General features: G+C 41.6%; 2 protein-coding genes across 2 annotated transcripts in view; one reads left to right on the plus strand and one right to left on the minus strand.

Moving 5' to 3' along the window:
* LOC127638671 (proton myo-inositol cotransporter) overlaps positions 1 to 25058 on the plus strand; it is a 126438-nt gene extending 101380 nt beyond the window's left edge. Inside the window, exons 7-10 of the mRNA XM_052120291.1 lie at positions 17287 to 17412; positions 21126 to 21244; positions 21696 to 21848; positions 22690 to 25058. Coding sequence (XP_051976251.1) covers positions 17287 to 17412; positions 21126 to 21244; positions 21696 to 21848; positions 22690 to 22916 — 625 coding nt within the window. The 3' untranslated portion in view covers positions 22917 to 25058. The remainder of the gene's footprint in view (positions 1 to 17286; positions 17413 to 21125; positions 21245 to 21695; positions 21849 to 22689) is intronic.
* A 5-nt stretch (positions 25059 to 25063) lies between these two features.
* Positions 25064 to 27972, minus strand: LOC127638673 (uncharacterized). Its single transcript, XM_052120294.1, has 6 exons — positions 27941 to 27972; positions 27631 to 27658; positions 27474 to 27547; positions 26947 to 27120; positions 26435 to 26858; positions 25064 to 25448 (listed from the first exon to the last, which is right to left on the minus strand). Exons 1-6 carry the CDS (start codon positions 27968 to 27970, stop codon positions 25189 to 25191), a joined length of 990 nt encoding a protein of 329 aa, XP_051976254.1. The 5' UTR covers positions 27971 to 27972; the 3' UTR covers positions 25064 to 25188.

Raw genomic sequence — 27972 nt, forward strand, 5'->3', positions numbered from 1 at the left:
GATAACAAGACAATTAACTAAAACCATTGACAAACTAGAACTGAATCAAAGTAATCAAACAATAAACCAATGAAAACCGGACACATGAACAAGGGAAAACAGGAATAGACAAGACTAGGAAACAGAAACTAAACAGGAAATGTCAAAATAAAAGTACACAAACTAAAAGTCAACTGAGAATGTCACAGGATGCAAAAAAGAGATTTAACATGACATAACGTTTTTGGTTTTTATTAGTGCTGCACGATTAATCATATCGCAATCATGATGTCAGCCTGTGCGATGATATGACGGAAAATGCTGTGATTTTATTAAATAAATAATTGCATGTGTGGACGTGACAACCCATTCTCTCTGAGAGCTGTTTGCCCATTTTCTACACTGCTAATAAAAAGCCAGTCAGTCTCAGTTTAGGGATTGGCACGTGTGGTCATGTCATGTGAGTTTTCGATGTTCAGCGTGGAAATCAGGTGAAGATGGACGGCGAGCAGACCGACACTGAACTGGTGGCCAGAAAAAATAACACCGATCACAGCTTGGCGATATATTTTTATTTCATAAATAATTAAAGTTCATATAATACGGGAGCATGCCATGTAAATAAACACAAACTCCAAAACTGTCATTCTCTGTGCGGTCAGAGCTGCTTCAACCAGTCGCGGAAGAGACACAATCTGAGCGGGAGTCGAGACAGGAAGAGGCTGACGTGCACTCTAACACGGAGATGCTCGTCTCTCACCCCCGCTGTCTACAGCTTGCAACGTGTAGCATAAGATCAATCTTATGTGAAAAATAACATTAAAATTACAACAACAATAAAATGTGTGTGTGTAATATATATTTATATAAATATATACACACAACAGCAGTTTTAGTGGTTTGATTGAGTGAACCACACTTTTATATCCAGTTTCCTTTTCAAAAGATTTTCTACAAAGTACATGTTACATCCTGCTTAAATGTCTCTGTTTGTTTGGACAAACTTATTTTCATGAAAATGTGTATGTTCTTATTTATTGTTCTATTTTATTTAGGTGTAATATTGAGAAAATAACAAGTTTGCAGTAATGCAAAAATATTTAAATTTGAAAACAATGTGCATTTATAGTTGTTGCTAGTTTGTATGTTTGAGTTGAGAAATACACATTTCAGCATTATCAGTAATCTATTTGTGCATTTTCCTTGATAACCAAGCAAGTTGACCATGATACCATATCACAATATTAGCCTCAATAATCGCAATATGACATTTTCCCCAAATCGTGCAGTCCTAGTTTTGATCATTTTCTTCTTTGATCAAACGTCACGCTATCCTGTCCATGATCAGACAGAGAAAACCTGATGGAATATGTGCACTGTCTAAACAGAACAGCCTCCCCTCATTAACAGCTGCCTCATGTTTGGAGCATGAGTAGCTTTGGTGCGATTATGGACTGTGGTCCATTCCGATGAGCAGAGGGTAGTCAAAAACTTTACTCAAGTAAAAGTACAATTACTTTAAAAAAAATTATCCCTCAAGTAGAAGAAAAGTATTAATGCTAATAATTACGTACAGTAAGTAAGAGTAAGAAAGTTTTCAATTAAAAGAATACTCAGGTAGCAAATAACTAATTACTTCCACATATAGAATGAGGGACGTTTGCTAACCAATATTACACTACATAATACACATTTAATATGTATTATAAACTAATAATAATATTAATTATTATTATTATCATTATTCCATCCATCCATCTTCAACTGCTTATCCGAAGTCGGGTTGCGGGGACAGCAGCTCCAGCAGGGGGCACCAAACTTCCCTAACCCGAGCCACATTAACCAGCTCTGACTGGGGACCCCAAGGCGTTCCCATGCCAGTGTGGAGATGTAATCTCTCCACCTATTCCTGTGTATTCCCCGAGGCCTCCTCCCAGCTGGACGTGCCTGAAAAGCCTCCCTAGGGAGGCGTCCAGGGGGCACCCTTACCAGATGCCCAAACCACCTCAACTGGCTCCTTTCGATGCAAAGGAGCAGCGGCTCTACTCAGAGGGAGAAGTCTCCCTTAGAACTCTATCTCTAAGAAACCCATTTCAGCCGCTTGAACTCGCGACCTAGTTCTTTCGGTCATTACCCAGATTTCATGGGTAGGACTTCAAGGGTAGGACAATGGTGTGATAGACCGCTGCCCTGATTCTCTGGACAACCTCCCTCTCTGTTGTCCCCTCACTCATGAACAAGACCCAGAGGTACTTGAACTCCTTCACTTGAGACAATACCTCCTTTCCTACCTGGAGTACATACTCCATCGGTTTCCTGCTGAGAACCATGGCCTCAGATTTAGAGGTGCTAATCCTCATCCCAGCCGCTTCACACTCGACTGCCAAGCGATCCAGTGAGAGCTGAAGGTCACGGACCGATGATGACATGAAGACCACATCAACTGCAAAAAGCAGCAGCATCATCATTATTATTATTGGAAATACTGTTATCATTCACCCTAATGTTGTTCCAAACCTGTATGACATTCTTCCATGCAACACAATTAAGGAGTTATCAGACAGAATGTTAGCATTAGTCACCATTTACTTTAACGGCATGATTTGTTTTCCCTCCATATTTTAAAAGAGAATGGTGTCTGAGACTGTCAGTGTCTAACATTCTGTCTAACATCTTTGGGGTTCCACAAATTACAGAAAGTCACACTGGTTTGGTGTCATGTCTACTGTCTGTCACGCCTACTGTCTTCCATGCCTACATCGGTCTCCCCTTCTCCCGCTGTCACCCAATCTAAACTTTTATCTCAATTATCAGCCACACCTGTCCCGAATCTCATCATCAGCCAGAATGCTACTTATACTCAACACTTAATCTCATTGGTTGTCTAGTCTTGTCAATGACAGTCCAGACTTTCCTACTCTCCTCAAACAAATCTGAGTTTATCTCTTCTAGTGGAATCATTTCAGTTTGTTTCCTCTATTTTCTGCATTTGGGTTCACTACTTTTTTCGTGTCTGTCTCCATTGTGGCAGAAGACTAAACCAGACATTAACCTAGCAGTGAGCCTTCTTAATTTGTGTCAGGGGAATTGCTCTCTGGAGGGATATGTGGTGGAATTTTGTGAATTGGCCAACGAGGTGGACTTTAAAGACATGGCTCTTAAGGACCTTTTTCGGATTGGGCTAATAGGGTCAGTTATTTCTCTCATGCCTTATGGTAAAAGCCCATGGACTTTGGTCCAATTTATCATTCTGGCACTGTTGCTGAGTGCATTGGACTTCACATTGGGGGATGTGAAGGATACCAACCCTCCTACTGTAGATTCCAAGCCAAAGTTCCCCATCATTTCCACCAAGGTCCACGAGCCAGCAGCTCCGCCTGCTACAGTCCACGAGCCAGTGCCCATGCCTGCCACGTTCCAAGAGCCAGCGCCCACATCTGCCTTTTAGCTTTTGGAACTTCGTCCGTCCCAGAGCTAGTGTTTGGAGCCTTATCTGTCCCAGAGCTAGCGTTTGGAGCCTCGTCCGTCCCAGAGCTAACGCTTGGATCCTCGTCCATCCCAGAGCTAGTGCTTGAAGCCTCATTCATCACAGAGCTAGCGATTGGAGCCTCATCCATTCCAGAACTAGTGCTTGGAGCCTTGTCCATCCCCAAGCTAGCGGTTGAAACCTCTGCTGTCCCAGAGCCAGCGCTTGAAGACACTGCCTCCCTAGCTATCCTGACCACTGTGCTCTCGGAGTCTCTGCCCTCTCAGTCTCCACCCTCTGAGTCTACGCCTCCAGCGGCTCTGACAACTCAGCCTTCCACTGCCTCACCCTCTGATCCTCAGCCTCCAGCGACCTCATCCTCTGATCCTCAGATTCCAGCAGCTCTGCCCGCTCGGCCTTCCACAGCCTCACCCTCTGATCCTCGGCATCCTGTGTCCTCATCCTCTGTCTGTCTCCATTGTGACATTTGGAAGATTATGAGAGTGGGGATATAATTACAAAATATAAATTTATGGCTAAACGCACCACATCTGTCAAACGTAGAAATTAAATGCCCTGCCCGTGTAGACATGCTGTCTGCTAGTGCTCCAGAAGTCAGCACGTGACTGGCAGAGCAAAAGACATTTACATTTATTGTGGATATTTTCATCGATTTATGAATTCTGATATATATACTGCAGCACTGATATAAAAATACTTATAAACTAAGAATCAGAATCAATAAGTTACAGAATCACCCTAAAATTGACCATCGCAATGACACAGAAAATCCCATGTAATCACAATTGATGAAACTTACTGCATCATGCGTTTATATATCTGCTTGTCTTGGTATAAGGCATTACATAATGAAATAAAGTGTTTGTTTTGAGCACTTGCTGCTGCTGCAGTGATGAGATTGTCTCAAGTGACAAAGCGCAACTGTAAAGTTCCGCTGTCGTAAAGTTCAATTTAAAAATCTTTCAATAAATTACACATTTATTTAAATGTATTTAATTAAAACCATTAAAGTAGCGACAGGAACGTCATCCATTGTAATGAAGTAAAAGTATATTTTCTTTTCATTAGACATTTACTTAAAGGTCAGTATGTAACAATTTTCATGTAATATTCGGCTCTTTTTTTTTTTGCCAATGTGGGAATGGCTTGTAACGAAACTTAGCCCTTCACAGGCTTCCTAGGTTGCCTATTAAAGGCTGTAGACTGATTTCCATGCGAAGGGAGCAGGTCACTTTTGCTGGGAAAATCCAAAGAATGTGACGTTTATGCACGCTCCTGAGAGCCTTGCCTCAGTAATAGTTTCTCTTCCACATCAACAGCGACAACAAACTGCAACACAAGGTAACGTCATCTTAGAGATGGAAACCAGCAAATGTCTGCCTGCACAGTAACTGTCATAAACAATGTAATTAGTGTCATGTAACTTGGTTATACATAAAATATAAACATTCTATTATTATAAAACAATAGCGCATCGATATATCAAAATGATGGAATCACATCAATACTGAATTGTGTCAACATATTTATAATGCACAGACTATTTTATAAACAGCTACTGTCATCATCCACCAAATTTAGCTAACAGCTATTAATAAAGCTGGCTAGATATCTAACGCCGACACAAGCTATCGTATAAATGCAGTCAATGTATCAGACAAAGAAAAGTAATTACTTAAAACAAACTACAGTCTCGCATAGTCAGAACTATATCCTCACTTTGTTTTAGCCATGTTCCAGCACTGGAGATTCAAATATAATATACAGTCTCAAAGTTTATATTAAAACAATCATAACTGTTTAATTTTAATTATGCTGCCTCATCTGTCAGCATGATGCTGGTGAATCACGTTCAGTCTCTTACATTACGTAATTGTTTTGATCGATGCACGTGTCCCTATGGAGTGTGTGCACGAGCACGAGCAACAGGCAGCTGCTGCAGTTCACTTAACGGCCACAGGTGTCACTAATAACAAGGGTTTCTGAATCTGTCATACTGCACCATTAAGAGTAAAAAATTCCCACCATTAAACATACTGTCACAGTCTGTCTTCACCACGTTCAAGGACTCTTATTTTGAAGTTCTCTCCCTCAGTACATTTCCCAGAAGTCACTGCCCTAATCAGTCCATCATTATCCCCACCTGTGAGTCATTCCCTCGTTTAGTCCCAAGTGTATATATACCCTTTAGTTTTGCTTAGCTGTTGTCAGTCCTTGGATTGTTACGTTTGAATTGTAATGTTATGTTTGATGTTACTCCAGTGTTTGTTCCACTCCAGTGTTTGTTCCACTCCAGTGATGTAATTAAAGGATTTAAAGATCCTACTCCTGCATCTCCTCTTGACTCCTAGGACACCAAACGTTACACATACTCATAAAAGTTAATTCTTTCCAAAAAGTTACTCAAGTAAATATAACAAAGTAAATGTAGTGCATTACTACCCACCTCTGCTGAATGAATGATTTTGATCTCACCAAGGTGTTTTGTGAAAAAGCCCCTCGCATTACTGTTCAAGTTTCAAGTTTTATTCGTCACATACATAACCATACACAGTACGGCATGTAGTGAAATTCTTAGTACAACTTTTCTCCCCACAGTTTACGATAAAATTATATATATATATATGAGTACACAATTAAATACAAATACAAAAAAACACAATTAAATAACACAATTTACAACACAATAAATTACACAATAAAATAGGAGAAAGAAGAAATATACTGTATATACAAAGTATGCATATGAATATGAAATAGTGCATTATGACAGATGTTGAGGTGGTAGCAGCAACAGTTTGACTGGCAATATGTACACTGTGCAAGCTAAAGTGCAATTGTGCAGTAATGTTGACCTGCAACAGGCTGATGTTATAGAGGTGATGTTGTAGATGTATAATAGTGATAATATAATATTATGATAATACGGTGTAATATTGCTTAAAATGTGTGATGGTGAATAGTGAACCTAGTCCTGGTGTAGTCCTTGGTTCAGGACAAAGATGGCCTGGAGAAAGAAGCTCCTTCTCATTCTCTCTGTTTTGGCCATCAGGGAGCAGAAGCATTTCCCTGACAAAGAGAAGAGTGCATTATTAGGATGGCTGAGGTCTTTCATGATCTTCCTGGCTTTGGTCTAGCATCGTTTGCTGTAGATGGATTGCAGGTCAGGGAGTTTGATGTGGGTGGTGCGCTCAGCTGATCACACCACTCTTTGAAGTGCCAATGTATCTTGTTTTGTCCAGTTTCCAAACCAGGCTGTGATGTTTCCTGTCAGGATGCTCAATGGTGCTGGTGTCAAAGTTTTTTAGCACCATAGAGGGCAATTTAAAGTCCTTTTAAGTGCCTGAGGTGGTAAAGATGCTGACGAGCCTTCTTCACCATGATGTTATTATGGCAGGTCAATGACAGATCATGTGAGATGTGTAAGCCAAGATAACGGAAATTGTCCACTCCTTCCACTGTGTCCCGCTGGTCAAAATGGGGTGGTAGTTCCTCTCCTGCTTTGTGCTGAAGTCCAATATCGGCTCATTTGTCTTGCTGACATTCAAAAGGAGGTTGTTCTCCTGGCACAAGTGCTGCAGGCCTTTGGTCTCCTGCAGATAGGCCCTCCCATCTTTATCAGAGATCAGGCCCACCACAACAGTGTCGTCATCAGACTTGACAATGGTGGTGGAGTTGGAAGTGGCCACACAGTTATAAGTGTATGTAACCAGCCCTGGTCGCCCCGCTCCGAACGGGACTTGAACCTGCGCAGGAGGCGGGTGCGCTAACAAGGAGGCTAAAGGCTACAGCCTCGGGTCTCGGAAGGGGGGTCGCAATTGCCGCAGTCTTGTCAATTTGGGGATGCACCTGGCCATGGCCCAAGTAGATCCCCAGATACCGTACCTCCACATGCCCAATCCCGCACTTCTTGGGGTTTGGCGTGATCCCCGCCTGTTGCAGTGACAGGTCATCGTAGGCCAGGAGGCTAGCTCCCTGGACAAGAGCGGGTGGAGCCTGGCCGCCCACTGGTCACGCGGCCAGCTACAGACCTCAACAGTCCGCTCAAATAGGTACAGAATCGCCTCCACGTCATCTTTCGCCCCCATCTTCAGGAGTGTGGGTGGGGGCTAGGGGCTGCGGTTGTCCGGGGTCTCAGCCGAGGCTCTCTCCTGGCCAAGAAGGCTCCAGATCACATGCCGGTCCTCTGCTTGAGCTCGCATGATTTCAAATAATCGACGATCCTGGTCTTGGCGAAGCTCAAGTAGGGATTTCTGGTGGGACTGTTATAGGCTGGCGAGGGACTGGAGGATCTCGGCCAACTGCAAGGACTCTATGGGGCATACTTCGGTTGATCCCGTGTTTCACCAGTGTAGAGCTTCAAGGTGAAAGGAGGGCACATGACACAGGTTTTCTCCTTGTTCATGTCAGTCTTTTTTATTATACATAGAACGTTTGCTTTAAGCGCAATGAAAACAGATTTCTCTTTACAAAAAGCAACAGCCCACACACATACACAAGTAGCTTGTCAGCTAGGCTCTTGTGCTCAGTCTCTCTCTATCGTCTGGCGGTGGCATGGCCGTTTATATGCCACTCTCCCCAAACTCACTGGAATTAGAGACAGGTGTGAGACATAATGTAGCTCAGGTGCAAGCGCCCTTACTGCTTTCTCTCTCCGGATGGGCGCTTGACCACGCCCCCGCTTTTAATAGTATTAAAAGCTGAACTGTAATCGACAAACAGCATTTTAACATAATTTCCCTTCCTTTTGTCCAGATGATCTAGGACTGTGTGGAGGAGATGTGTGATGGCATTGTCCATTGAGCAATTTGGATGGTAAGCGAACTCTAAGGGATCCAGGGTGTCAGGTAGTGAGGAGGCAAGGAAGTCTCTGGCCAGTCTTTCAAAGTACTTGAGGTCAGTCCTACAGGACGATAGTCATTAAGGCAGGAAGGTTGGGGTTTCTTCAGGAACAATGATGGACTGTTTAAAGCAGGTTGGAATTATCAGTTATTTCTTGGAATTACTGACTGTTCCAGGGAGAGGTTGAATATCTCCGTGAACACCGGTGCTGTTCTCGAATGCTGCTGAAGTCTTGCGCCTGCCCGTAAAAGCTGTTACATCCATTAATCTTTTTATTCTCTGCTTTAATGTGACCTAAAATTATATTATATTAAATTACAGTGATTCATTCATTTGTAATCAGATTACACTAAACACTTTTCATGAAATACATAAGAATCAGAGATATTTGATCTCACCATCAAATCCCTATTTGATTTGCACTGGTGTTGGGATTTAAACGTTGATTTGATTTGAGAGCGATTAACAATACAATTTTTGTATTGAACAATACATTCTTATATGGAACAGACAAGTTTCACCATCCAATCAATTCCTGATGGATAAAATCAAGCCCCACAACAGATATTCTCTTGATGAATATTCTATTTATCTATATTTATATAATATTAAACAGTGAAACAAAATATTCAGTTGAATAGAATATTTCTGTTTCAAAAATGTCACTTTATGGACATTAATTGGGTTGTGTTTCCTGTCGCCTTTAATCTGCATCTGGGTGGAAACTACTGAATAAACATGTATGACTGTATCAGTACTCTTGTGAAATTATATCATTTTATTATGCGTTTCTCTTGCTTTAGTCAACAAACAATGCATTGGCCTCCAACCTAAATAAAAATCATTTTTTTGTTTGGCTCTGTTGGTGTGTACTTTGCCATAATAACTGCATCTGTGAGGGGGGCCAGGCTGCATGCTGTTCTTTAATGTCACAGTAATAGAGTGTTTGGAGAGTGTTATGAGGTTACAGTGTCCCTGCAGTAGTGTGAGAGAAAGTGCAGGCTCTCTCTATCCTAATTTACCCTCACACCTGTCCTAAAGTTCACCATACAAACACAGCCGAAACAAAACATGTTTATTTTCCAGCTAATGGGTGCATAATGGCCACGCTGTCATCACATTTGTGCATACACTCTTTTGAATGCCGTGTGCTCTAATATTCTATAATGGTGTACAGTGTTTAATGGACACACTGTAATCAATATGCAAGATCAGTTGACCAAGACTTTTGGAGTGTTTATTAAATTAGTTGCAAATCAGCACTGGATTGTAGTGATGGGCATTCCGGCTCTTTTCAGTGAGCCGGCTCTTTTGGCTCCCGAACAGCTCTTTAAAAAAAATATGTTTTGTATTTTTTCAAGTCAAAGATTTTGCAATAGTTTGACTATAATTGGTATTAAAACAATTCTAATTAAATTAATAAATTAAATCATACTCTACCGTAACCACAATGTATTTAAAATGCATTGGTTTGTTATTAAAAAAATGCTGTTAAACATTAGCTTTTAAAGTTTAAACTTTTTATTGTATATAAACATACAATATAAATCTAACCATTCAAAATGAATACAAGTTGAACAGCATAATATAATATTGCACCATATCAAAGACATTTTTACAATTTGCAAAACTGCAGCGGGATTTGTGGGATACAAATTGAAATAAATGTAAAAAAGAAGGATGCTATTACACGTGTGCATTTAAAGTATTTTAATGTATATAAAGTAATATACTTATATATATATTTACTTATATATATATTTAATGTATATAAAGTAATGTAACTTTTTTAATGTATATAAACAAAGTGCATATAAATGTAACAATTCAAAAGAATACAATCTGAACAACATAATAAGTTGGCTCCGCCCTCCCTCACGCATCTTTGGTTCATTGGTTGACACTGCGTGTCTGATTGACAGGAACAACAGGTGAGGCTGTTAGTCTGAGCTGACAGTTAGTACAAATGTGTGTGCGCTTGAGCATTTAGGCTTATATTATTTGAATTAGTTAATTCTATTCATTTAAATCTTTTGATTATTCATATTAAAAAATATAAATATTTCTATAAATAGATTCGGCTCTTCTGATATACGAGCCGAGTCCCAACGTTCACCTACAAGAGCCTGCTCTTAGAGCCGACTTGTTCACAAATGACCCATTAAAACGAATCGGTTACTAACGTAACCTCTGTTCTCTCTAGATGAGGGAACGAGTATTGCGTAAGCTAGCTTACGCTACGGGAAAGATTCATCTTTTCTGAAATATTGAAGCCAAAAAATTATCCTTAATTTTGTATCCATTGTCAACGCAGTGCGGCAGCTGCATACCTTGAGCGGACTAGCTAGCGAGCTCATTGGTTGCTCTGCGGCAACTGCTGCTGCCTATAGACGAGCTTGGGCGAACTCGCATCCAATGAGAGGCGTCCATGCGCTCACTGCATCAAAGCCCGCCAAAAAGGGCGTGACTAGAGTGCATATAAGCGTAGTTCGTAGGCTGGAACCCTGGTTTTCATTGAATGAATCGAAAAATCGTTCGTGGCGCGAGCACAGCCGGTTACGCAATACTCGTTCCTTCATCTAGAGAGAACCGAGGTTACGTTAGTAACCGATTCGTTCTCTTACGAGAGGTTCTCTCATATTGCGTAAGCTAGCTTACGCTACGGGAACCCTTTGTCAACGCCGTGCGCGCCAAGCATCCACTGCATGAGCCCCAGGGAATTAAGGGGGACCCGGGGGAGCCCTTGTGAGTGGGGAATTAATATTTGGCCGGCAAGAGTGCGGGCCAGTGTGTGTGTAGTACATAAGCACATAGACAGAGCGGCGGTGCCGGTCTGTGTGGACTGTGTCCCATTAATGCAGCTCACCAGGGGAGCTGTAGCGTATTAAACCGCTAGCAGTTTAGCCTGCAGAGCGGGTACTTCCAGATTGTAAAATCTGACAAAGGTGGAGGGGGAAGCCCAGCCCGCTGCCACACATATGTCGTGAATGGAAATCCCGCTGGACCATGCCCACGAGGAGGCCATGCCTCTAGTGGAGTGAGCCTTAATGCCTAGCGGGCATGGTAGGTCTTTTGACGCGTACGCGGCAGCAATAGCGTCCACTATCCATCTGGACAGTGTCTGTTTCGAGGCAGCGAGACCTTTGGTGCACCCTCCGAACGAAACGAAAAGCTGCTCGGAGCTTCTGAAAGATGCGGAGCGCGCAGTATACAATCTCAGTGCTCTGACTGGGCAAAGGAGATTGGCGTCGCGTTCGCTATCAGATGATGGTAGCGCCGACAAGGAAATGATCTGTGCTCTGAAAGGAGTACCGACCACCTTGGGGACGTAGCCGTGTCTAGGCTTTAAAATGACCTTGGAGTCACTTGGTCCAAACTCAAGACACGCAGCGCTGACAGATAACGCGTGAAGGTCTCCCACCCGTTTGACTGATGATAGGGCAGTTAGAAAAACGGTTTTAAGTGAGAGGTGTTTCACATCCACGGATTGAAGCGGTTCGAAAGGGGAGGCTTTCATAGCTTTGAGAACTATAGAAAGGTCCCAGATAGGAACCGATGGTGGGCGCGGAGGGTTCATCCTTCTAGCTCCCCTGAGGAAGCGGATGACCAGCTCCTTTTTACCCTGTGACTGGCCGTGCAGGGGTTCAGCGAACGCCGCGACGGCCGCCACGTACACTTTGAGCGTGGATGGGGATCTGCCCTTATCCAGCAGCTCTTGTAAAAACACTAGCAGCGGCGACACCCCACATATCCGTGGGTCCAGGTCTCTGTCGGTGCACCATTTTGAAAACACAGACCATTTTGACGCATAGAGTCTTCTCGTGGAGGGGGCTCTAGCGTGTATGATGGTGTTTATTACTCCTTCTGGCAAAGCGACGGGTAGTCGTTGATCACCCACGCGTGTAGCGCCCAGCGCTCTGGGTGGGGATGCCAGATCGTTCCGCGAGCTTGCGAGAGGAGATCTGCTCTCACTGGGATGGGCCACGGCACTGTCAGTGACAGCTGCATAAGCTCCGGGAACCATGTTTTTAGAGTGGCGCGTTTCCCTGATCCTCTGCATTACCTGTGGCAATAGCGAGACGGGAGGGAAGGCGTAAAGCGGGCGGTTGGGTCAGTCCTGGGCCAGTGCGTCCTCGCTTTTCGAGAAAAATATTGGGCAGTGAGAGTTCTCTTCTGACGCAAAGAGGTCTATCTCTGCTCTGCCGAATATGCGCCATAACGTCTGGACTGTTTGAGCGTGCAGGGACCATTCCCTGGGGAATATTGTCTCTGGACAGTCTGTCTGGGCCGTCGTTCAGGTGGCCTGGCACGTCGCGTCGCCCTCAGCGAGCGCAGGTGGCGCTGGGACCAACTCAGTATGCGTTTCGTCAGATGGAAGAGGTTCCTGGATCTGACACCGCCCTGACGGTTTAGATAGGATAACACAGACCTGTTGTCCGAGCGGACCAGGACGTGGTGACCCTGAATGATCGGGAGGAAGCGCACGCAGCGCGTACTCGACCGCTATCATTTCCAGACAATTTATGTGAAGGAGCTTTTCCTGAACTGACCATAGGCCAAAAACCGGAGAGCCCTCGCGAGACCGCGCCCCAACCCGTGTTGGACGCGTCTGTCGAGATGACTTTTCGGCGAGATACAGCTCCCATCATCACTCCCCGCTGATACCACTCGGCCACTGTCCAGGGCTGCAGAGCTGAAATACAGGTCTGAGTCACTCTGATTGGCTGGCGGCCTGTGGCCCAAGCCCGGCGAGACGCCGGGTGTTTAGCCAATGCTGAAGCGGGCGATGCGCAGTAAACCCAGTTGAAGTACTGCTGTGGCTGAGGCCATGTAGCCTAGCACTCTCTGAAACTTCTTCAGAGGTGTGAGGCTGTTCATCTGAAATGACGCTGCTAGTCGCTGCACACAGCGCTGCGCTGTGTAGATAAGCGAGCCGTCATTGCCACTGAGTCTAGTTCTATTCCAAGGAAGGAAATTGTCTGACTGGGCTGTAGTGAGCTCTTGGTCCAATTGACTGCAAGGCCCAAACTGTTCAGATGACTGAGGAGAACTGTCCTGTGAGACAGAAGCTCCATATGTGATTGTGCCAAAATCAGCCAATCGTCCAAATAGTTCAGAATTCGCAAACCCTGACTCCGCAGGGGTGCGAGCGCCACATGCACTCGTGAAAGTACGGGTGCTAAGGACAGGCCGAACGGAAGGACGGTGTATTGATAAACCTGGCCGTCGGGCGAATCTCAAGAATGGCCTGTGACGGGGATTTATCTGAATCTGAAAGTATGCATCTTTCAGATCGAGAGAAATAAACCAGTCCCCTGGCGCATCATGCGCGAGGAGTTTGCTGGTTGTAAGCATTTTGAACGGTCTTTTTGCAAGCGCTTTGTTCAAAACCCTGAGATCTAATATTGGTCTGAGGCCGCCGTCTTTCTTGGGGACAAGAAAATAACGGCTGTAAAACCCCAACTCGCTCAGGGGAGGCGGCACTCTCTCTATGGCCCTTTTGCACAGAAGGTTTGCTATTGCTGAACGAAGCATGCACGCTGCTTCCGTGTTCACAGTAGTTTCGAGCCGTGCTCTGAAGCGAGGAGGAAGGCGATCGAACTGTAGCAAATAGCCCTGTTTTATTGTGCTTAACACCCATTAAGATATCCCTGGAATATCTTCCCACGCTTTGAAGCGTAATGTTAGAGGGTGAGTGGCCAAATCGCTCTGATTGCCGCACACAGCACGCTGAACAGAATGTGTGAGCGCGCTTACTGTGCTTATGCTGGATTGCTCGCAGACAGCATGGACAGGCTGTTCTGTGAGTGACTTCCCGATTGAGGTGAATGGGGAAAGAGTTACGTGATACGCAAGCATAGTCACGGGCACGGGACTTACATACAGAGAAGTGTTTGCTGGCCGTGTGACAGAGTGGGCAGAGAATGGGCGCGCGCACGTATTCGTGAGCGCATTTATTGACTCTAACACTCGAGTGGTTCGTAACCGCTTTTGAGTGTGCTCTGATGGGGACACGGAACGTGTAATGCTTGTGTGTAGAGGTGAACACTGGATTGTGGGCACATTTTCTACACATAAGGCTGGTCGTGTGACAGAACGGCCAGAGAATTGGCGCGCGCACGGATTCGGTGGGTGCGTTTATTAACCCTAACACTCGAGCGGTTCGTAACCGCTTTATGTGAGTGTGCCGTGATAGGGCCACAGGATGTGTAATGCTTGTGTGTAGGGGTGAACACTGGATTGTGGGCACATTTTCTACACATAAGACATGTTTGCTCTCTGGTATGGACACGGGATGTGTAATGCTTGTGTGTAGAGGTGAACACTGGGTTGTGGGCACATTTTCTACACATATGGCATGCTTGCTCTTTACCAGATTTATTTGGGTTGCCGTGAAAACGGCGTTTGAGCGCAGGCAAGCGGGCATTAATACCGGCTTGTTGGCTGCTGAATCTACCACTGTAGTAGCCTGAAGGAAGGGGACTGACAGGGGGCGAAGCTTTGACAGTGGTCCGGCCGCAGCGGGACTGATCCGTCGTTTTGTCAACAAAGCTAGGAGGACTTCGGTTGTTCAGGTTTCAGCGCAATTCTAGTCCGAGGCCCGCGGGGGGGCGGCGGTCTGCGGCGGCTGTCTGAGCGCGATCGAGGGCGGCCGCCCTGTCAATGCTGAGAAGTCTGACTTTGTTGAGCTGGGCGCTGTGAAGAGGCTCGTGCAGGAGGCTCACGTGGGCGGCCTGCAGAGGAGCTAGCGCGACGAGGCAGAAAGAGATTCATGGCTTGTGTGGCTTTTTGGACCTCTGAAAAACCGGTCAATGATACCACTCACCGCGGAGCCGAAGAGACCGGATGGAGAGAGCGGTGCGTTGCGTTAGCCACAGATGTCTCTCGGTCACAGTCAGCGCGGCCATGCACTTCCCTATAGCTTGGGCTGCAGCTTTGGTAGCGCGGAGGGTGAGGTCCGTAGCACTCCGTATGTCTGCAACCGCCTCTGGATGCCTGCTTTCCTCATCCCACTCCCGCAGAAGGTCCGCTTGGAGGATCTGTAGGACGGCCATAGAGTGCAGAGCAGATGCAGCTTGGCCGGCGGCGGAATAGGCGCGGCCAACACAGGCGGAAGTTGTTCTGCAGGTCTTAGACGGGAGCACTGGTTTAGACCGCCATCTCGCGGAGGGCGGGCAAAGGTGTGCTGCTACCGCATCCTCGACCGGAGGGATGGAAGCGTAGCCCTTCTCAGTGGCGCCGTCCACCGATGACGTGGGATCGGACCCTGGCTGAGAAAGGCGCGTTCCATGATTTGGAAAGCTCGGCGTGGAGTTCCGGCAGGAAGGGAGCGGCCCGGGTAGTGAGTGCTGCTCGGCGGCGGCTCTGTAGAAAGCAGCCATCAAGTCTGTTGGGTGCCTGCTCAAGGGCGGTGACCACTCGAGCCCGAGGCGGTCGGCGGCCTGTGTGAGGAGGCGTGTTAGTTCCCCTTCGACTCGGTGCGGGTCCTGCTGGATTCCTGGGCCGAGGAGGAGGCGTGTGAGCCTGACCACTCCTCGCTGTCCGAAGCCATGATGGAACAGCCCTTATCCTCCGCTTCTTCGTCCGAGATGGCAGCAGAGCAGCCGCTCGGCTGCAACTCGCTGGCGTCCGGGTGGGCGGGGAGGGTGAAGGCGATGCTTTCGAGGGATGGGCTCCGGCGAGGCAATCGCTTCTACCACTGTTTCCGGCAGCCTTTGAGAGCGGCGTTTTTTTCTGCGCGGCTGAACGGAAGGCCGCGCGGCGGCTTCGGTCCTGAGTGCTTCGGGTTGAGCCCGCAGGGTCGACATCGGCAGCTCCTCGCAGAGATCGCATCCGCCTTCGGCGAGGGCGAGCTCTGCATGCCCCAGTCCCAGGCAGAGAGCGCAGATGATGTGGTGGTCTCCAGTGCTGAGAGGAGCGCGGCATGAGGTGCAAGTGGAGCGAGGCATCTTAAAAAAGACGCTCGTACTCTTTTGTGAAGTTCTTTAAGAACTAGCTTGCTTTTAAAAAGGATACGTCGCCGGATGGCGTAGCTCGCAGGGCGGCTGAAGGTGGCGAAGCCGGCCGGCTTCTTCGAGCGCTGTCCACGCTTGCTTGATGCCCCTCGAACGGCGACGCGGCTTCCGGTTCAGTGATGCGAAGAGCTTCGCTGAAGAGATGAAAATCAGGGTTCCAGCCTACGAACTACGCTTATATGCACTCTAGTCACGCCCTTTTTGGCGGGCTTTGATGCAGTGAGCACGCGGACGCCTCTCATTGGATGCGAGTTCGCCCAAGCTCGTCTATAGGCTGCAGCAGTTGCCGCAGAGCAACCAATGAGCTCGCTAGCTAGTCCGCTCAAGGTCTGCAGCTGCCGCACTGCGTTGACAATGGATACAAAATTAAGGATAATTTTTTGGCTTCAATATCTCAGAAAAGATTAATCTTTCCCGTAGCGTAAGCTAGCTTACGCAATACGAGAGAACCTCTCGTAAGAGAACCTATGTATTAACTTCTGTTATTTTTGGTTCTTGTAAACTTTTAAAGGAATATAAGGCCAAGTCCACATGAATTGTTTAAAAGCTCAGTTTTCAGTTTCCTAATGTCATTGTATTCCAAAGTTTATAATTATGGAGAGCATTTTCAAAAGTCTCCATTTTCGGTGAAGGAATTACTTTCAATATCATTATCTTTTTTTGTTTTTCATGACCATTTTTCACATTCTCTCTGACCCTTGCAATTATACAGGCTGTGTTTGCTACTGTACCTTTAAATCTTCTATTTGAAAATGACCTCTGTTATGATCAATAAACCTGAGTATACTGGTGTAGTAAAATGAAGTGGCTGAATACTATAGTTACTGAAAAACCTTGCTTGGGTAAAGTATGATATCCTCTGATAATAGCTGAATATGGCATCAGAGTAACATTTAAAATTCAGACCAAGTGTGACTTTGTTTTGGCTCTTGTTCTTAGAGGCTATCTTGCCTTGTGTTTTAGGTCATGTGAGCCCTGTATGTTGGACCCTGGCTGTGGTTTTTGTTATGAGGAGAACATCACTGCTGTATTTGCCTCCTCCTGTGTACCAGTCAATCCAGCCTCCACTGAGAGAGCAGCATGGGGCAGGTGAGTCATCAATGATGCTGAGACTGAGAGTGTGTGTTTTTGGGCATATTATGCATAGTTATTAGTTTTACAGTACAAAGTTCCCTGTCAAAACTTACCACAAGGAAAATCTATATATGCCCATGGCCCATATTACAGAAACATCCTACGGTTTCGTTAAGAACAAACACGCGAGGTGTCAACATGACCACACAGAAAGTCGGTATGTTGTTTCCGAGACTTCCAGTAACCTAGGATCGGCCACGTTATGCTAACTCAAGACAAGCAGCATCTCCTATCAGACGTTTTTGCATCTGCTCCAGTATGTTTGTTTACCTTCCTTTGCACGACTGGAAGTGAGTCGCTTAAGCAGTGTGGGAGTCACAGGTTCAGATCCCGTCTTGAAACCAGTAAGTAATCACATAATCAGTGACAAGCATGATTCAGAGGTTGCATTTTTCCCTCTAACATTACATTTTTACTCCACTGATGGTTAGGTTTATGTTTGGGTTGGTGGTACAGTTTATAAAACAAGCATTACTTTTTACTGTATGAAAGCAAAAACAATACATTTCGCAACTCGCTTTTGGCGCCCCTCCGTGGACATTTAATACTGAAAATGGAGCTCACACATGCCGATACACTCAACAGTTACCACTTTTGCCACTGGGGGCAGAGTTTCTCATTTCAGAAAGCAGAAACTGATTTGAGATCAGTTCAGTGAGATCAGTCTGTAGCAGTGTTTTATATAGTATCCATTCATCATTCTTAAGAAAAGTAAAGATACCTTTATGAAAACTGACTCAAGTAAAAATTAAAGTAGCTCATGAGAAAACTACTGAAGTAAAAGTATTAAAGTATCTGAATTAAAATTTACTTAAACATCAAAATTACAAAAGCTAAATTGCAACTTGTTTGATTGGCGGTGCTCATCATTCGCTCAGAATATTTCAGCTCGGTAGGTCCATACAATGCAAGTGAATGGAGACCAGAACTTTGGAGCTCCAAAACGGAGATGAAGTCAACATTAAAGTAATTCATATGACTTCAGTGGTTTAATCAATGTCTTCTGACGAGATCCAGTTTGTTTAGAGTGAGAATAAACCAAAGTATAAATCCTTTTTCACTGTACATGTTGCCATTGCAGTCTCTAGGCACAATCATGATTTCTAGCTCGATTACTCTTCCTAGTGCTTGACACATGTGCAGAGCGCTAGATGGCGCTATATTTTGGTCTGTTTTCACCCAAAAACACCTGGATTTTAAGTAAGTAAATAAAATGTATTTCTAAAGCACACTCAAAAGTGCTGAACAGAAAAATGTACAATACAGTAAAAAAAAAAAAATATATATATATATATATATATATATATATATATATATATATATATATATATATACAATAAAATGTGACAAGACTATCTCAATTGATACTGCCAAATGCTAGAGAACACAAGTGCATTTTAAGTCTGCTTTTAAAAATAGACAGTGATGAAGCTTGTTTAATGTCAATTGGTAGCTAATTCCATAGCCTAGGAGCAGCAACTGCAAAGTCTCTATCACCCATACGTATAAAGCATGACCAGGGAATATGCAATAGTGGTTTGTCAGCAGATCTTAAAGAACTAGAAGGTAAATATGGCTGTATTAAATCCCCAATGTATAAAGGGCCTGGTCATTAAGAGCTTTAAAAACAAACAACAGTATTTTAAATTATATCCTGAAAAACCAGGAAGCCAGTACAGAGAGGCCAGGATTGGGGTAATATTACCAAATATGTCAAAAATCTGGCTGCAGCATTTTGAACCAATTTAAGACAGAAAAGAGAGGCTTGAGCAAGACCAAAATAAAGGGAATTGCAATAATCCAATCGAGAGGTGATAAAGGCATGTATAACAGTCTCCAGGTCTTGAAAAGATAAAGCTGATTTAAATTTATCAATCATTTGTAATTGATAAAAACTATTTTTCACTACTGAATTTATCTGTCTGACTAAGCGCAAGTCAGAATCTATAATGACACCAAGATTCCTCACATGCAAGTTAACATTGGGGAAGTATTGGCCAAGCTTATTAGCAAGAATGCTTCTAGATTCAGCAGAGCAAAAATAATCATTTCAGTCTTATCATTGTTTAACTGGAGAAAGTTATTCGATAACCACTTTTTATGTCTTCAATGTCAGCTGTGTGTCATCAGCGTAAAGATGAAACAAGTTATTATGTTTCCTAATAATATTTCCAAGAGGAAGCATATACAAATTAAAATGAACTGGCCCCAGAATGGATCCCTGTGGGACCCCACAGAGAATAGGAGCTACAGATGAAGAGAAACTATCCATAGTGACATAAAAACCCCTATCTGTGAGATACGATTTAAACCACTGTAGTGCTTTGCTCTTTATACCAGCCCAATGTTCCAACCTCACGAGGTGAAAGCTATGATCCACTGTATCAAAAGCAGCAGTAAGGTCTAATAGAATTAATACAGCATTTTTCCCAGAGTCAACTGTAGACAGTATCTCAGTAAACACTTTCAGCAAAGCTGATTCTGTGCTATGATAAACCTGTAAAACCTGATTGTGGAGGTTCAAAAATGTCTGTTGACTTTAAGAATGGAAGTAATTGGGATAACACCACTTTCTCTAACAATTTCGATAGAAGTGGCAGCTTGGAAACAGGGCGGTAGTTATTTAAGCTATTTTTTAGGATTTCTTCAGAAGACATTGATTAAACCACTGGAGTCAAATGGATTAAATTTATGCACCCTTATTTTGCTTTTCGGTTCTTTAAATGTCTGGGCATCATTCGCTTACATCGAAAGGACCAATGTTACGTTCAAAAAATAATTGTGTGTTCTGCAGAACAAAGAAAGTCATACATATGTCTGGGATGGGATAAGGGTGAGAAAATTAAGAGAGAATTCAAATGTTTGAGTGAACTATCTCTTTAATAAAGCATTCAAGACACATCAGAATTATCATATTTATGAGATTAGTGGACATGAACACCACCACGTAGTTGTAAATGCATTGAGATTGTCTTGGAGTGCTAATTTTCTGAGATGGGGGTGTGTCAATTTAAGAAGCATTGCAAGAATCAAGCAAATTGGTGACTGTACAGTTTAGATTGAATGTATTTTTTGTCCAATTGATGAAGAATAAAGCTTACCAGAAAATAAGACTCATTTATCTAGTTTATATGAGGTGACAGGCTTACAGAATAACATTTACCATCAGTATTTGTTGCCACACAAGAATGATCAATAAGATGCATCAAATATGGAGTGTGTACTTTATGTGAAACATGAAACATCTTGTTGCATTGGTGCTGAAAAAACTTCCTTCCTGACAAATACTGTATAATGACCACTAGACTGTACAATTGACTGCTGTCCCAGGCAACTGATTTCCTACATAGCAGTGCTAGTTTCATTTCATATTCTTGTGGGCTCCCTTTTTTTTATAAAATGTAATAATTTAAATGTAAATCAATATTTCATGTCCATTTATTTACTTATATTTCCTGCCTTTTATTTATATCCCTGTATTATGCATTATGTTATATCATCTATTTTTCTCTGTTAGCTTATTTTCACATTATGACATTACATTTGATGTAAACCTGCAGCACTTTTTGCAGTACTAATTATTTCTACACCATCACTTGTATATTCCATGAGGATGTTTTCATCAAATTCTCCCACAGATATTCTATGTCTGAATCTACTCCCAACAGGTGCTCTAATTCCTCACATGTGGCTGATAGCAGTATATGGGCTTATAACTTCTGCCCAACCTCTTACTCATGGGTTGTGCTCCTGGGACTAGTGCTCTATCTTGCATGTTTTGCCCCAGGTAAGATCAACATTGTTTTTTGTAACTGCAGTTATAGCCTCATGACTGATAAAACTATGTAGTTTAGACTTATGGCAAGAAAATATTAGGTAAAGAATGAAAAGAATTACAAAGTGTAATTCTAGCTATCATATTTATGTAATTTTTTCTTTCCTTTTCTTTTTTACTTATTTTAACTGAACTGGGGCTTAGTAAGGTACATTTTTCATTTAGCAATACGTGCTAAATTACAAAAAAATAAATGTCCCTGTGTGTGATGTTCTGGTTAAGGCTCTGGGCTGGTAACCAGTCTGAAAGGTCTGCTGGCTTGATTCCTATTAAGATTGATATTCATATTATAATTCACTTAACCAGAGGTTGCTTTGGGGGGACTGTACCTGTAATGCATTCATTCATATGACAAGTGGGGATCAATTATCTTACAGAATGCCCTTTTTATGCCCCCTGACAGGAATGGGGCCGATGCCATGGACAGTTAATTCTGAAATCTACCCTCTTTGGGCCAGAAGCACAGGCAATGCATGTTCATCTGGGGTGAACTGGACCTTCAATGTGGTTGTTTCTCTAACGTTCCTCCACATGGCCCAGTACTTCACTTACTATGGTAATACATTCATTATTGCATCAACAGCAGTAATGAGCATGACCTTTATGCCATGCCAGCATCAACACTCTGTTTGATCTCTCAACTTCAAGCATGTACTATGCATAAAGGCATTTTAGAACTAATTATACTGTATATCCATGACTCAGTGTTAGTTTACCCTTAAAGGCTAAATGAAATCCAAAATTGACCCTATTTACAGGAACAAGTAAACGTTCCTAGTCTTGTTGTGCACAATTTATCAGTATGTGTGTTTCAAAAGAAAAGAAAAAATCAAAATGTAATAACCTACTTTACCTCTGAAACTTGTGTGAACAGTGTTGGGTGTATTCTGATTACAAAAGAATTATTTCCTTTAATGTAATTACTTTCTGACTACTAAAGTAATTACATAACAGGAAATAATTATTTTGTAATCAGAATACACCCAACACTGTTCACACAAGTGATTACATTTTAAATTCTTGTAATCACATTACTGACTTTCAATGAATTTAATTACTTTAAGTGCATTACTTGACAGTTACATCTGTTTGCATTATATCGAAACTTTATTTAGAATTTGAGCAGAACGCTTTTCTGTGAAAAGGGTTTAGAAAGAAACTTAATAGTAAAATAATCAGTAATGTGATTACTCTTTAAATGGAGTAATTTGTAAAGTAATCTGAGTACAATTTTAGACAGTTAATTCATAATTTTTAGTGGATTACTTCTTTGAGTAACTTATCCAACACTGGTTGCGAAATGCCATTTTATGGTGACTTGGTTATTGTAGTAAACATTTTTGTAACTTCAAAGCTTTTGCAGTATTTTTAAACAGCATTTCTCTGTTTTTCTCCAGGTGCATTCTTCCTCTACTCCAGTCTGGCTCTGATTGGTTTCTTTTTCATTTATGGCTGTCTCCCTGAGACTAAAGGCCGGCGACTAGAAGAGATCGAGTCGTTGTTCGAAAACCAGCTGTGTTCATGCGGTATCTCAGATTCTGACGAGGATCGGCAGGTGGAATACATCAGGGTCAAAGGGTCAAATTACCACTTATCTGACAACGATGCATCAGATGTCGAATAACTCTTATGAATCATCTGATTTGGTAAAAGGGTATGATGAGGTATAAATGTTCAGCTCATTTAACCCTGATGTGATTGTCGGGTTAGCCCACTGTACTGGTCAGGATGAGCCCCTCTCATTTAGAGAGATGCACCACAATTGAAACAACAGGGTCGCAGAGCACACACAAACAAGAACACGCAGTGCCAAGTCAGCTTTTATAATGTCGTCAGTATGTTTTTGTGTTGCAGTTAGCAGATCTACTGGCACGTTACACCACTGTCAGAACAATATCCTTATTTACGTGAAATGTTTGCAGTACAAAAAGTAAGTTGTATGCAGAAGTGTGTTTTTGTTTATTTTAATGTCTACAATGTGAATAATGCAAATTTTATATCTAAAGCAGTACAGTTTAAATTGATGTTACTGTATATAAACTAATCCAAATCAATTACATTAACATGCTTAACATGATGCGATCCCCTTAATATCAATTAAATACAATAAGCTACGGTGTATAAATGTCATTATTTATGTCCATGTGGCCTCCTATCTAAAAATTTTTAAATATACAGTGAGGCTTATAAAACGTGTAGCATACCACATTGTTTGTAATATGCAATCTGCCTTTGAATGTCTGGTTTTTGAAGTAGTTTATGTAGTCATTTGAGAATAAAACTTCATTAAAAGTAGGACCTTCATAATTAGAGATCATTGGCTGTGTTGGGTCAGTTACTTAATAAAGTAATACACTACAAATGACCAATTACTTCTCTAAACTTTTAATTAGATTACTCATTACAGAAAGTGTTTTTTTTTTTTTAACTCAAAATAATGTTTATATTTCTTCCTTGTTTATTCTCCCAAGCAAGTAATATACTCATTACACTGACTTGTTACATGCCCTTCAGCTGTCACAGAAACGCAAACAGATGTCATATGAACATAATTCATGTTTTAAATGTGTTTTACACATATTATAATATTTTTGAAATGTTCAGTACTTAAAAGTAATTAAATTAATTGAAAGTCACTAACTGCAATCTGAATTCAAGAATTTAAAATGTAATGCATTTCACTACTTTCTGGAAAAAAATGTAATTATATTACATTAACTAATTACTTTGTAATCACATTACACCTAACACTGTCATTGACACTAAAAAGTGTTATGTAGCTTTCGGCAGTCTCCTGTGATAGTGTACTGTGGCCTTAAAATATTTTTATACTTCTTCTGTTTTTTTTGTTTTTTTTTCATTATGTTTTGGACTCATTTCCAAGTTTGCTTTTATATTTATTTATTTATTTATAATTTTATTTTGTCTTCCTTATAGCCTAGTGTACAAAGGCCTTTGCCTTGCTCTGGTCCAGCAGTGTAGGATTACTGTTTTTACAAGTACCGAAGTATCCAATGTTATTTTTGTGCTACTATGTAAGTATTCAAATAGACAAACGGCTTCACATCAACATGTGTCAAACTGACCCGGAAATCTCTATGTTGTGGCTGTAACTTTATCGAAACCAAGTTGATGATTACTGTAAAACCAACCAATAACTTATTGACTCAAGTTCTTGTTTAAAGGTTAGCATAATTGTGCACATCTTTGTTGTGGACAGCCTTGTGTATTGTGTGTTTTGTTGGGTTACATTATTATGTGTAATTTGACATTTTGCATTGGATATACATTTTAATTTGTTAGATTGAAGCACAAATTAATTGGACACAATGTAGTTTGATCAAGTTTGCAATTAGTTCAGATTTTAAAGACAGTGAACCACATATCTAACATAAAAAAAAATTGTTTCAGAGAAAATACATTTGAAAAGTGAATCAGTGAATCAGTCTATAATGCAATTTAGAGGTTTATTGACCAGTTTCATGTGTACAAGATGCATTTACATTTTTGATTGTGCATGGACGGTGCTCCATCATGGACATCATGTTGTGTTATAACCAATGAACACATCTAACGTTTTTAGTGTATGGATGTATTTTTGTTTTTGTATTTCAAAAAATCAAAAAGCAGTGTTTCTGCAATTGATGGAAACTAGTGAGGACTTATGTTGTGTTGTACAGTATTTGATTAATGTTGCTGTAAATGTTTTGCTAGATTTATATTCTATAAAACTGAATATTTGAACTTTGAAAACTTGAAAATGTACTTGGAGATAATAAAAATAAAGATATATAACTATCTGATGTTATTTGTATTATGTTGATGGTATTTTTAGATTCAATTTTCAACCCCTCATCCATAGAGAACATATTGCAACAATGTAACAACATTTACTTCTAGAACTCACAGTTGGTATAATTTCCTGAACTTATTTTTCTTTGCTTCAGCATTAGCAAAATGTCTGCAATTTCTTGTAGTTTCTTGGTCTCCTCAGAGACCCAATTTGCACCTCGCTCTGCCGGGAAGTTCTTCTCTTTCACAGGTTCTTCTGCACGCCTGACGTCCTTGACAGAGTTTTGCGTCACACTTTCTAACTGTGGGCCCCCACACCTCTCTATTTTCATTCTGCTTTCCAACTGCTGCTCTTCTTTTAGTTCTGGAGTAAACAGAGGAAGTAAAAATGTACTATTTCTGACCTGAAACTAGAAGATTCAAACTTTAAAAACTATATAAAAACTTGACATCACCCAAAACTTAAAATTATCTCATACAGCTCCAAATGTTAAAAGAAAACTAGTAAAAACACTAATTCTTGATATCAGCAATGGAATTACTACTAGTGAAATGCTTGTTTTCACTAGTAGAATTTCACAATGACCTGCCATTCACTCCCATTCAAAACATAATTACAGATATCTATAATTCTTATTAGTTGAAATTCCAATTTCACATATCAGCAATGCACTTTTTACTAGTGAAAATTATAATTTTTTATATCAATAATTACATTGACTAGTGCAAATATCCATTCCTGATATCAGTAATTGAATTACAACTGATGAAAATACTGTTTCGGATATATGTAAATGTATTTACATGATGGATATTTCAAAATGGATTTGGGGTATCAATAAATTTGAAAGTAATAAAAAATATCTTTGAATTAGTTACAATCGTATTACAGATATCAGAAATAAACATTACCACTAGTGAAAACCAAATTAAACTTGATCATGCTTGAACAAGCTTGTACATGTAGTTGTTTTTTAATAAAATGTTATGTATCACATCAAAAGTCATGCACTGTAAGTGGCACTAAACATAAGATAGCATTGTGTGAGGAACATGGTGAAAAGTGAGTGTTTATGAACCGATAACCTGCCACTTTACTTGTGATTTGCGTGAAAGGATTTGTTGTTGTAGCACCTCTAGTGTTCATTTTACCAGAACACTGCCGTGATAGGTATAACGAGCCACGCAAAAATAATTTTGAAAAAATGTAGGTATAGTGAAGTGATTCAATGCGACCAGATTGGAGTTGTATTTTTTGGGTGAATCATTACTTCGAGATGATCCATATAAGAGTTGGTCTGAAACATGTGTAAAATTTCTTCAGTAAGGTTTCATTTAGGTTAGTTATACCTGATGCTTTGATGATTGTTTTGCCCAAAATTGGTGTTGGAGGTATTTTCATGCTAGCCTGACTTTGAGGTTTGTGGAAATAGAAGTCTATTTGTGATTTTGGAAGTCTCTGTGCCTGTTCTTTTTTTGCTGATGCCCCCAACGGTATCTTCCCTTCTCTTGTGCAACCATCTTTTTGAGAACTGCCTGTTGTTGGAGTGAGCAATCCATTGAAATGAAAAGACTGCCTCCTAGTGGCAGGGACGCTAGTTTTCTGATCAGTCACAAACTGGGAACTGGAACTGCTGTGATGGTCTGCATGAATAAGCGAACACTGAACTGAGACATCCTGGCAAGACAATGCTGGAACAGCTGCCGTTTGTGTCCCAGCATCCTGAGTCAATCGGGAATTGTCAGTATTCCCATTATGTGTTTGTGCATCAGTCTGCCAATGACAAAGAACAAACTGATATTCACTGTTTTTCTGGCCACATTTCTTTCATCTTAAAACCATCTGTAACTAAAAATTTTACCTCATTTTGACAATTACAGTTAGACTTCGCCTTCTGTTTGAAGGATGGGTCTTGTGAAGGTCTTGCCGTGGATTTGTTTGCTGATGAGCAACAGTGCTTTGTTACAAGTGTCTCTTCTGCATGGCATATTGGGTTGATTGAGGAAGCACAATGTAGACACAGCTCATCATCTTCCTGTCTCACAAGAGATGTAATATTAATGTAATATTACATTATAGAAAATTATTTTTGAGATATGTTTTATGTAAGGGCTTATGAGCAACCAACAGTAACTGTGGTCCCAACATACGCCTCAAAAAGTATTTGTGCACTTGATCGACACTTGAAACTGTATGAACTGGATGGATGGATGGTGGGTTGGTGGATTGATGAATGAATACAGACAGACAGACAGACAGACAGACAGACAGATAGATAGATAGATAGATAGATAGATAGATAGATAGATAGATAGATAGATAGATAGATAGATAGATAGATAGATAGATAGATAGATAGATAGATAGATAGATAGATAGATTTTTTACATCATCTGAGCTGAGATAACCTCCTCCTGTAGACTCACAAACATGTTCAAAGCCATTGCTACCAACAACTGGACCTGCTGAAACATAATAAATGTTGTTCTGAACCAAGCTAAACTATACTTTATTATATATTGATAAGAATAATAAAAACACTTACATGTGTTGCAGCCAATACATGTAGATGCCTGACATAAAACAAGACCTTTAGATAAGCACAATTCTAAAAACAATGTTTGCTGCAAGCAGATGTCTATTAGAGCTTTTAACCGTAAGGGGGCAGTATATACCAAAAACTGATATGCGCCCAATTTGTCAACATTTTCAGATCTAAATTAACCAGTCAATGATCTCTTGATCTTTGTTGGAGTGGAGTGACTTTATGCTGAAAATGAGTTTATGAAGCAAGCCCAGATGACTCTTACAATAAGTGATATCCTTAAAGTAAAATCTTCTTTTTTTTTTAGTACCTGTGCAAGGAAGTGGCTATTGTGGTCCATGT

This window comes from Xyrauchen texanus, chromosome 47 (assembly GCF_025860055.1).
Source record: "Xyrauchen texanus isolate HMW12.3.18 chromosome 47, RBS_HiC_50CHRs, whole genome shotgun sequence".
Lineage (NCBI taxonomy): Eukaryota > Metazoa > Chordata > Actinopteri > Cypriniformes > Catostomidae > Xyrauchen > Xyrauchen texanus.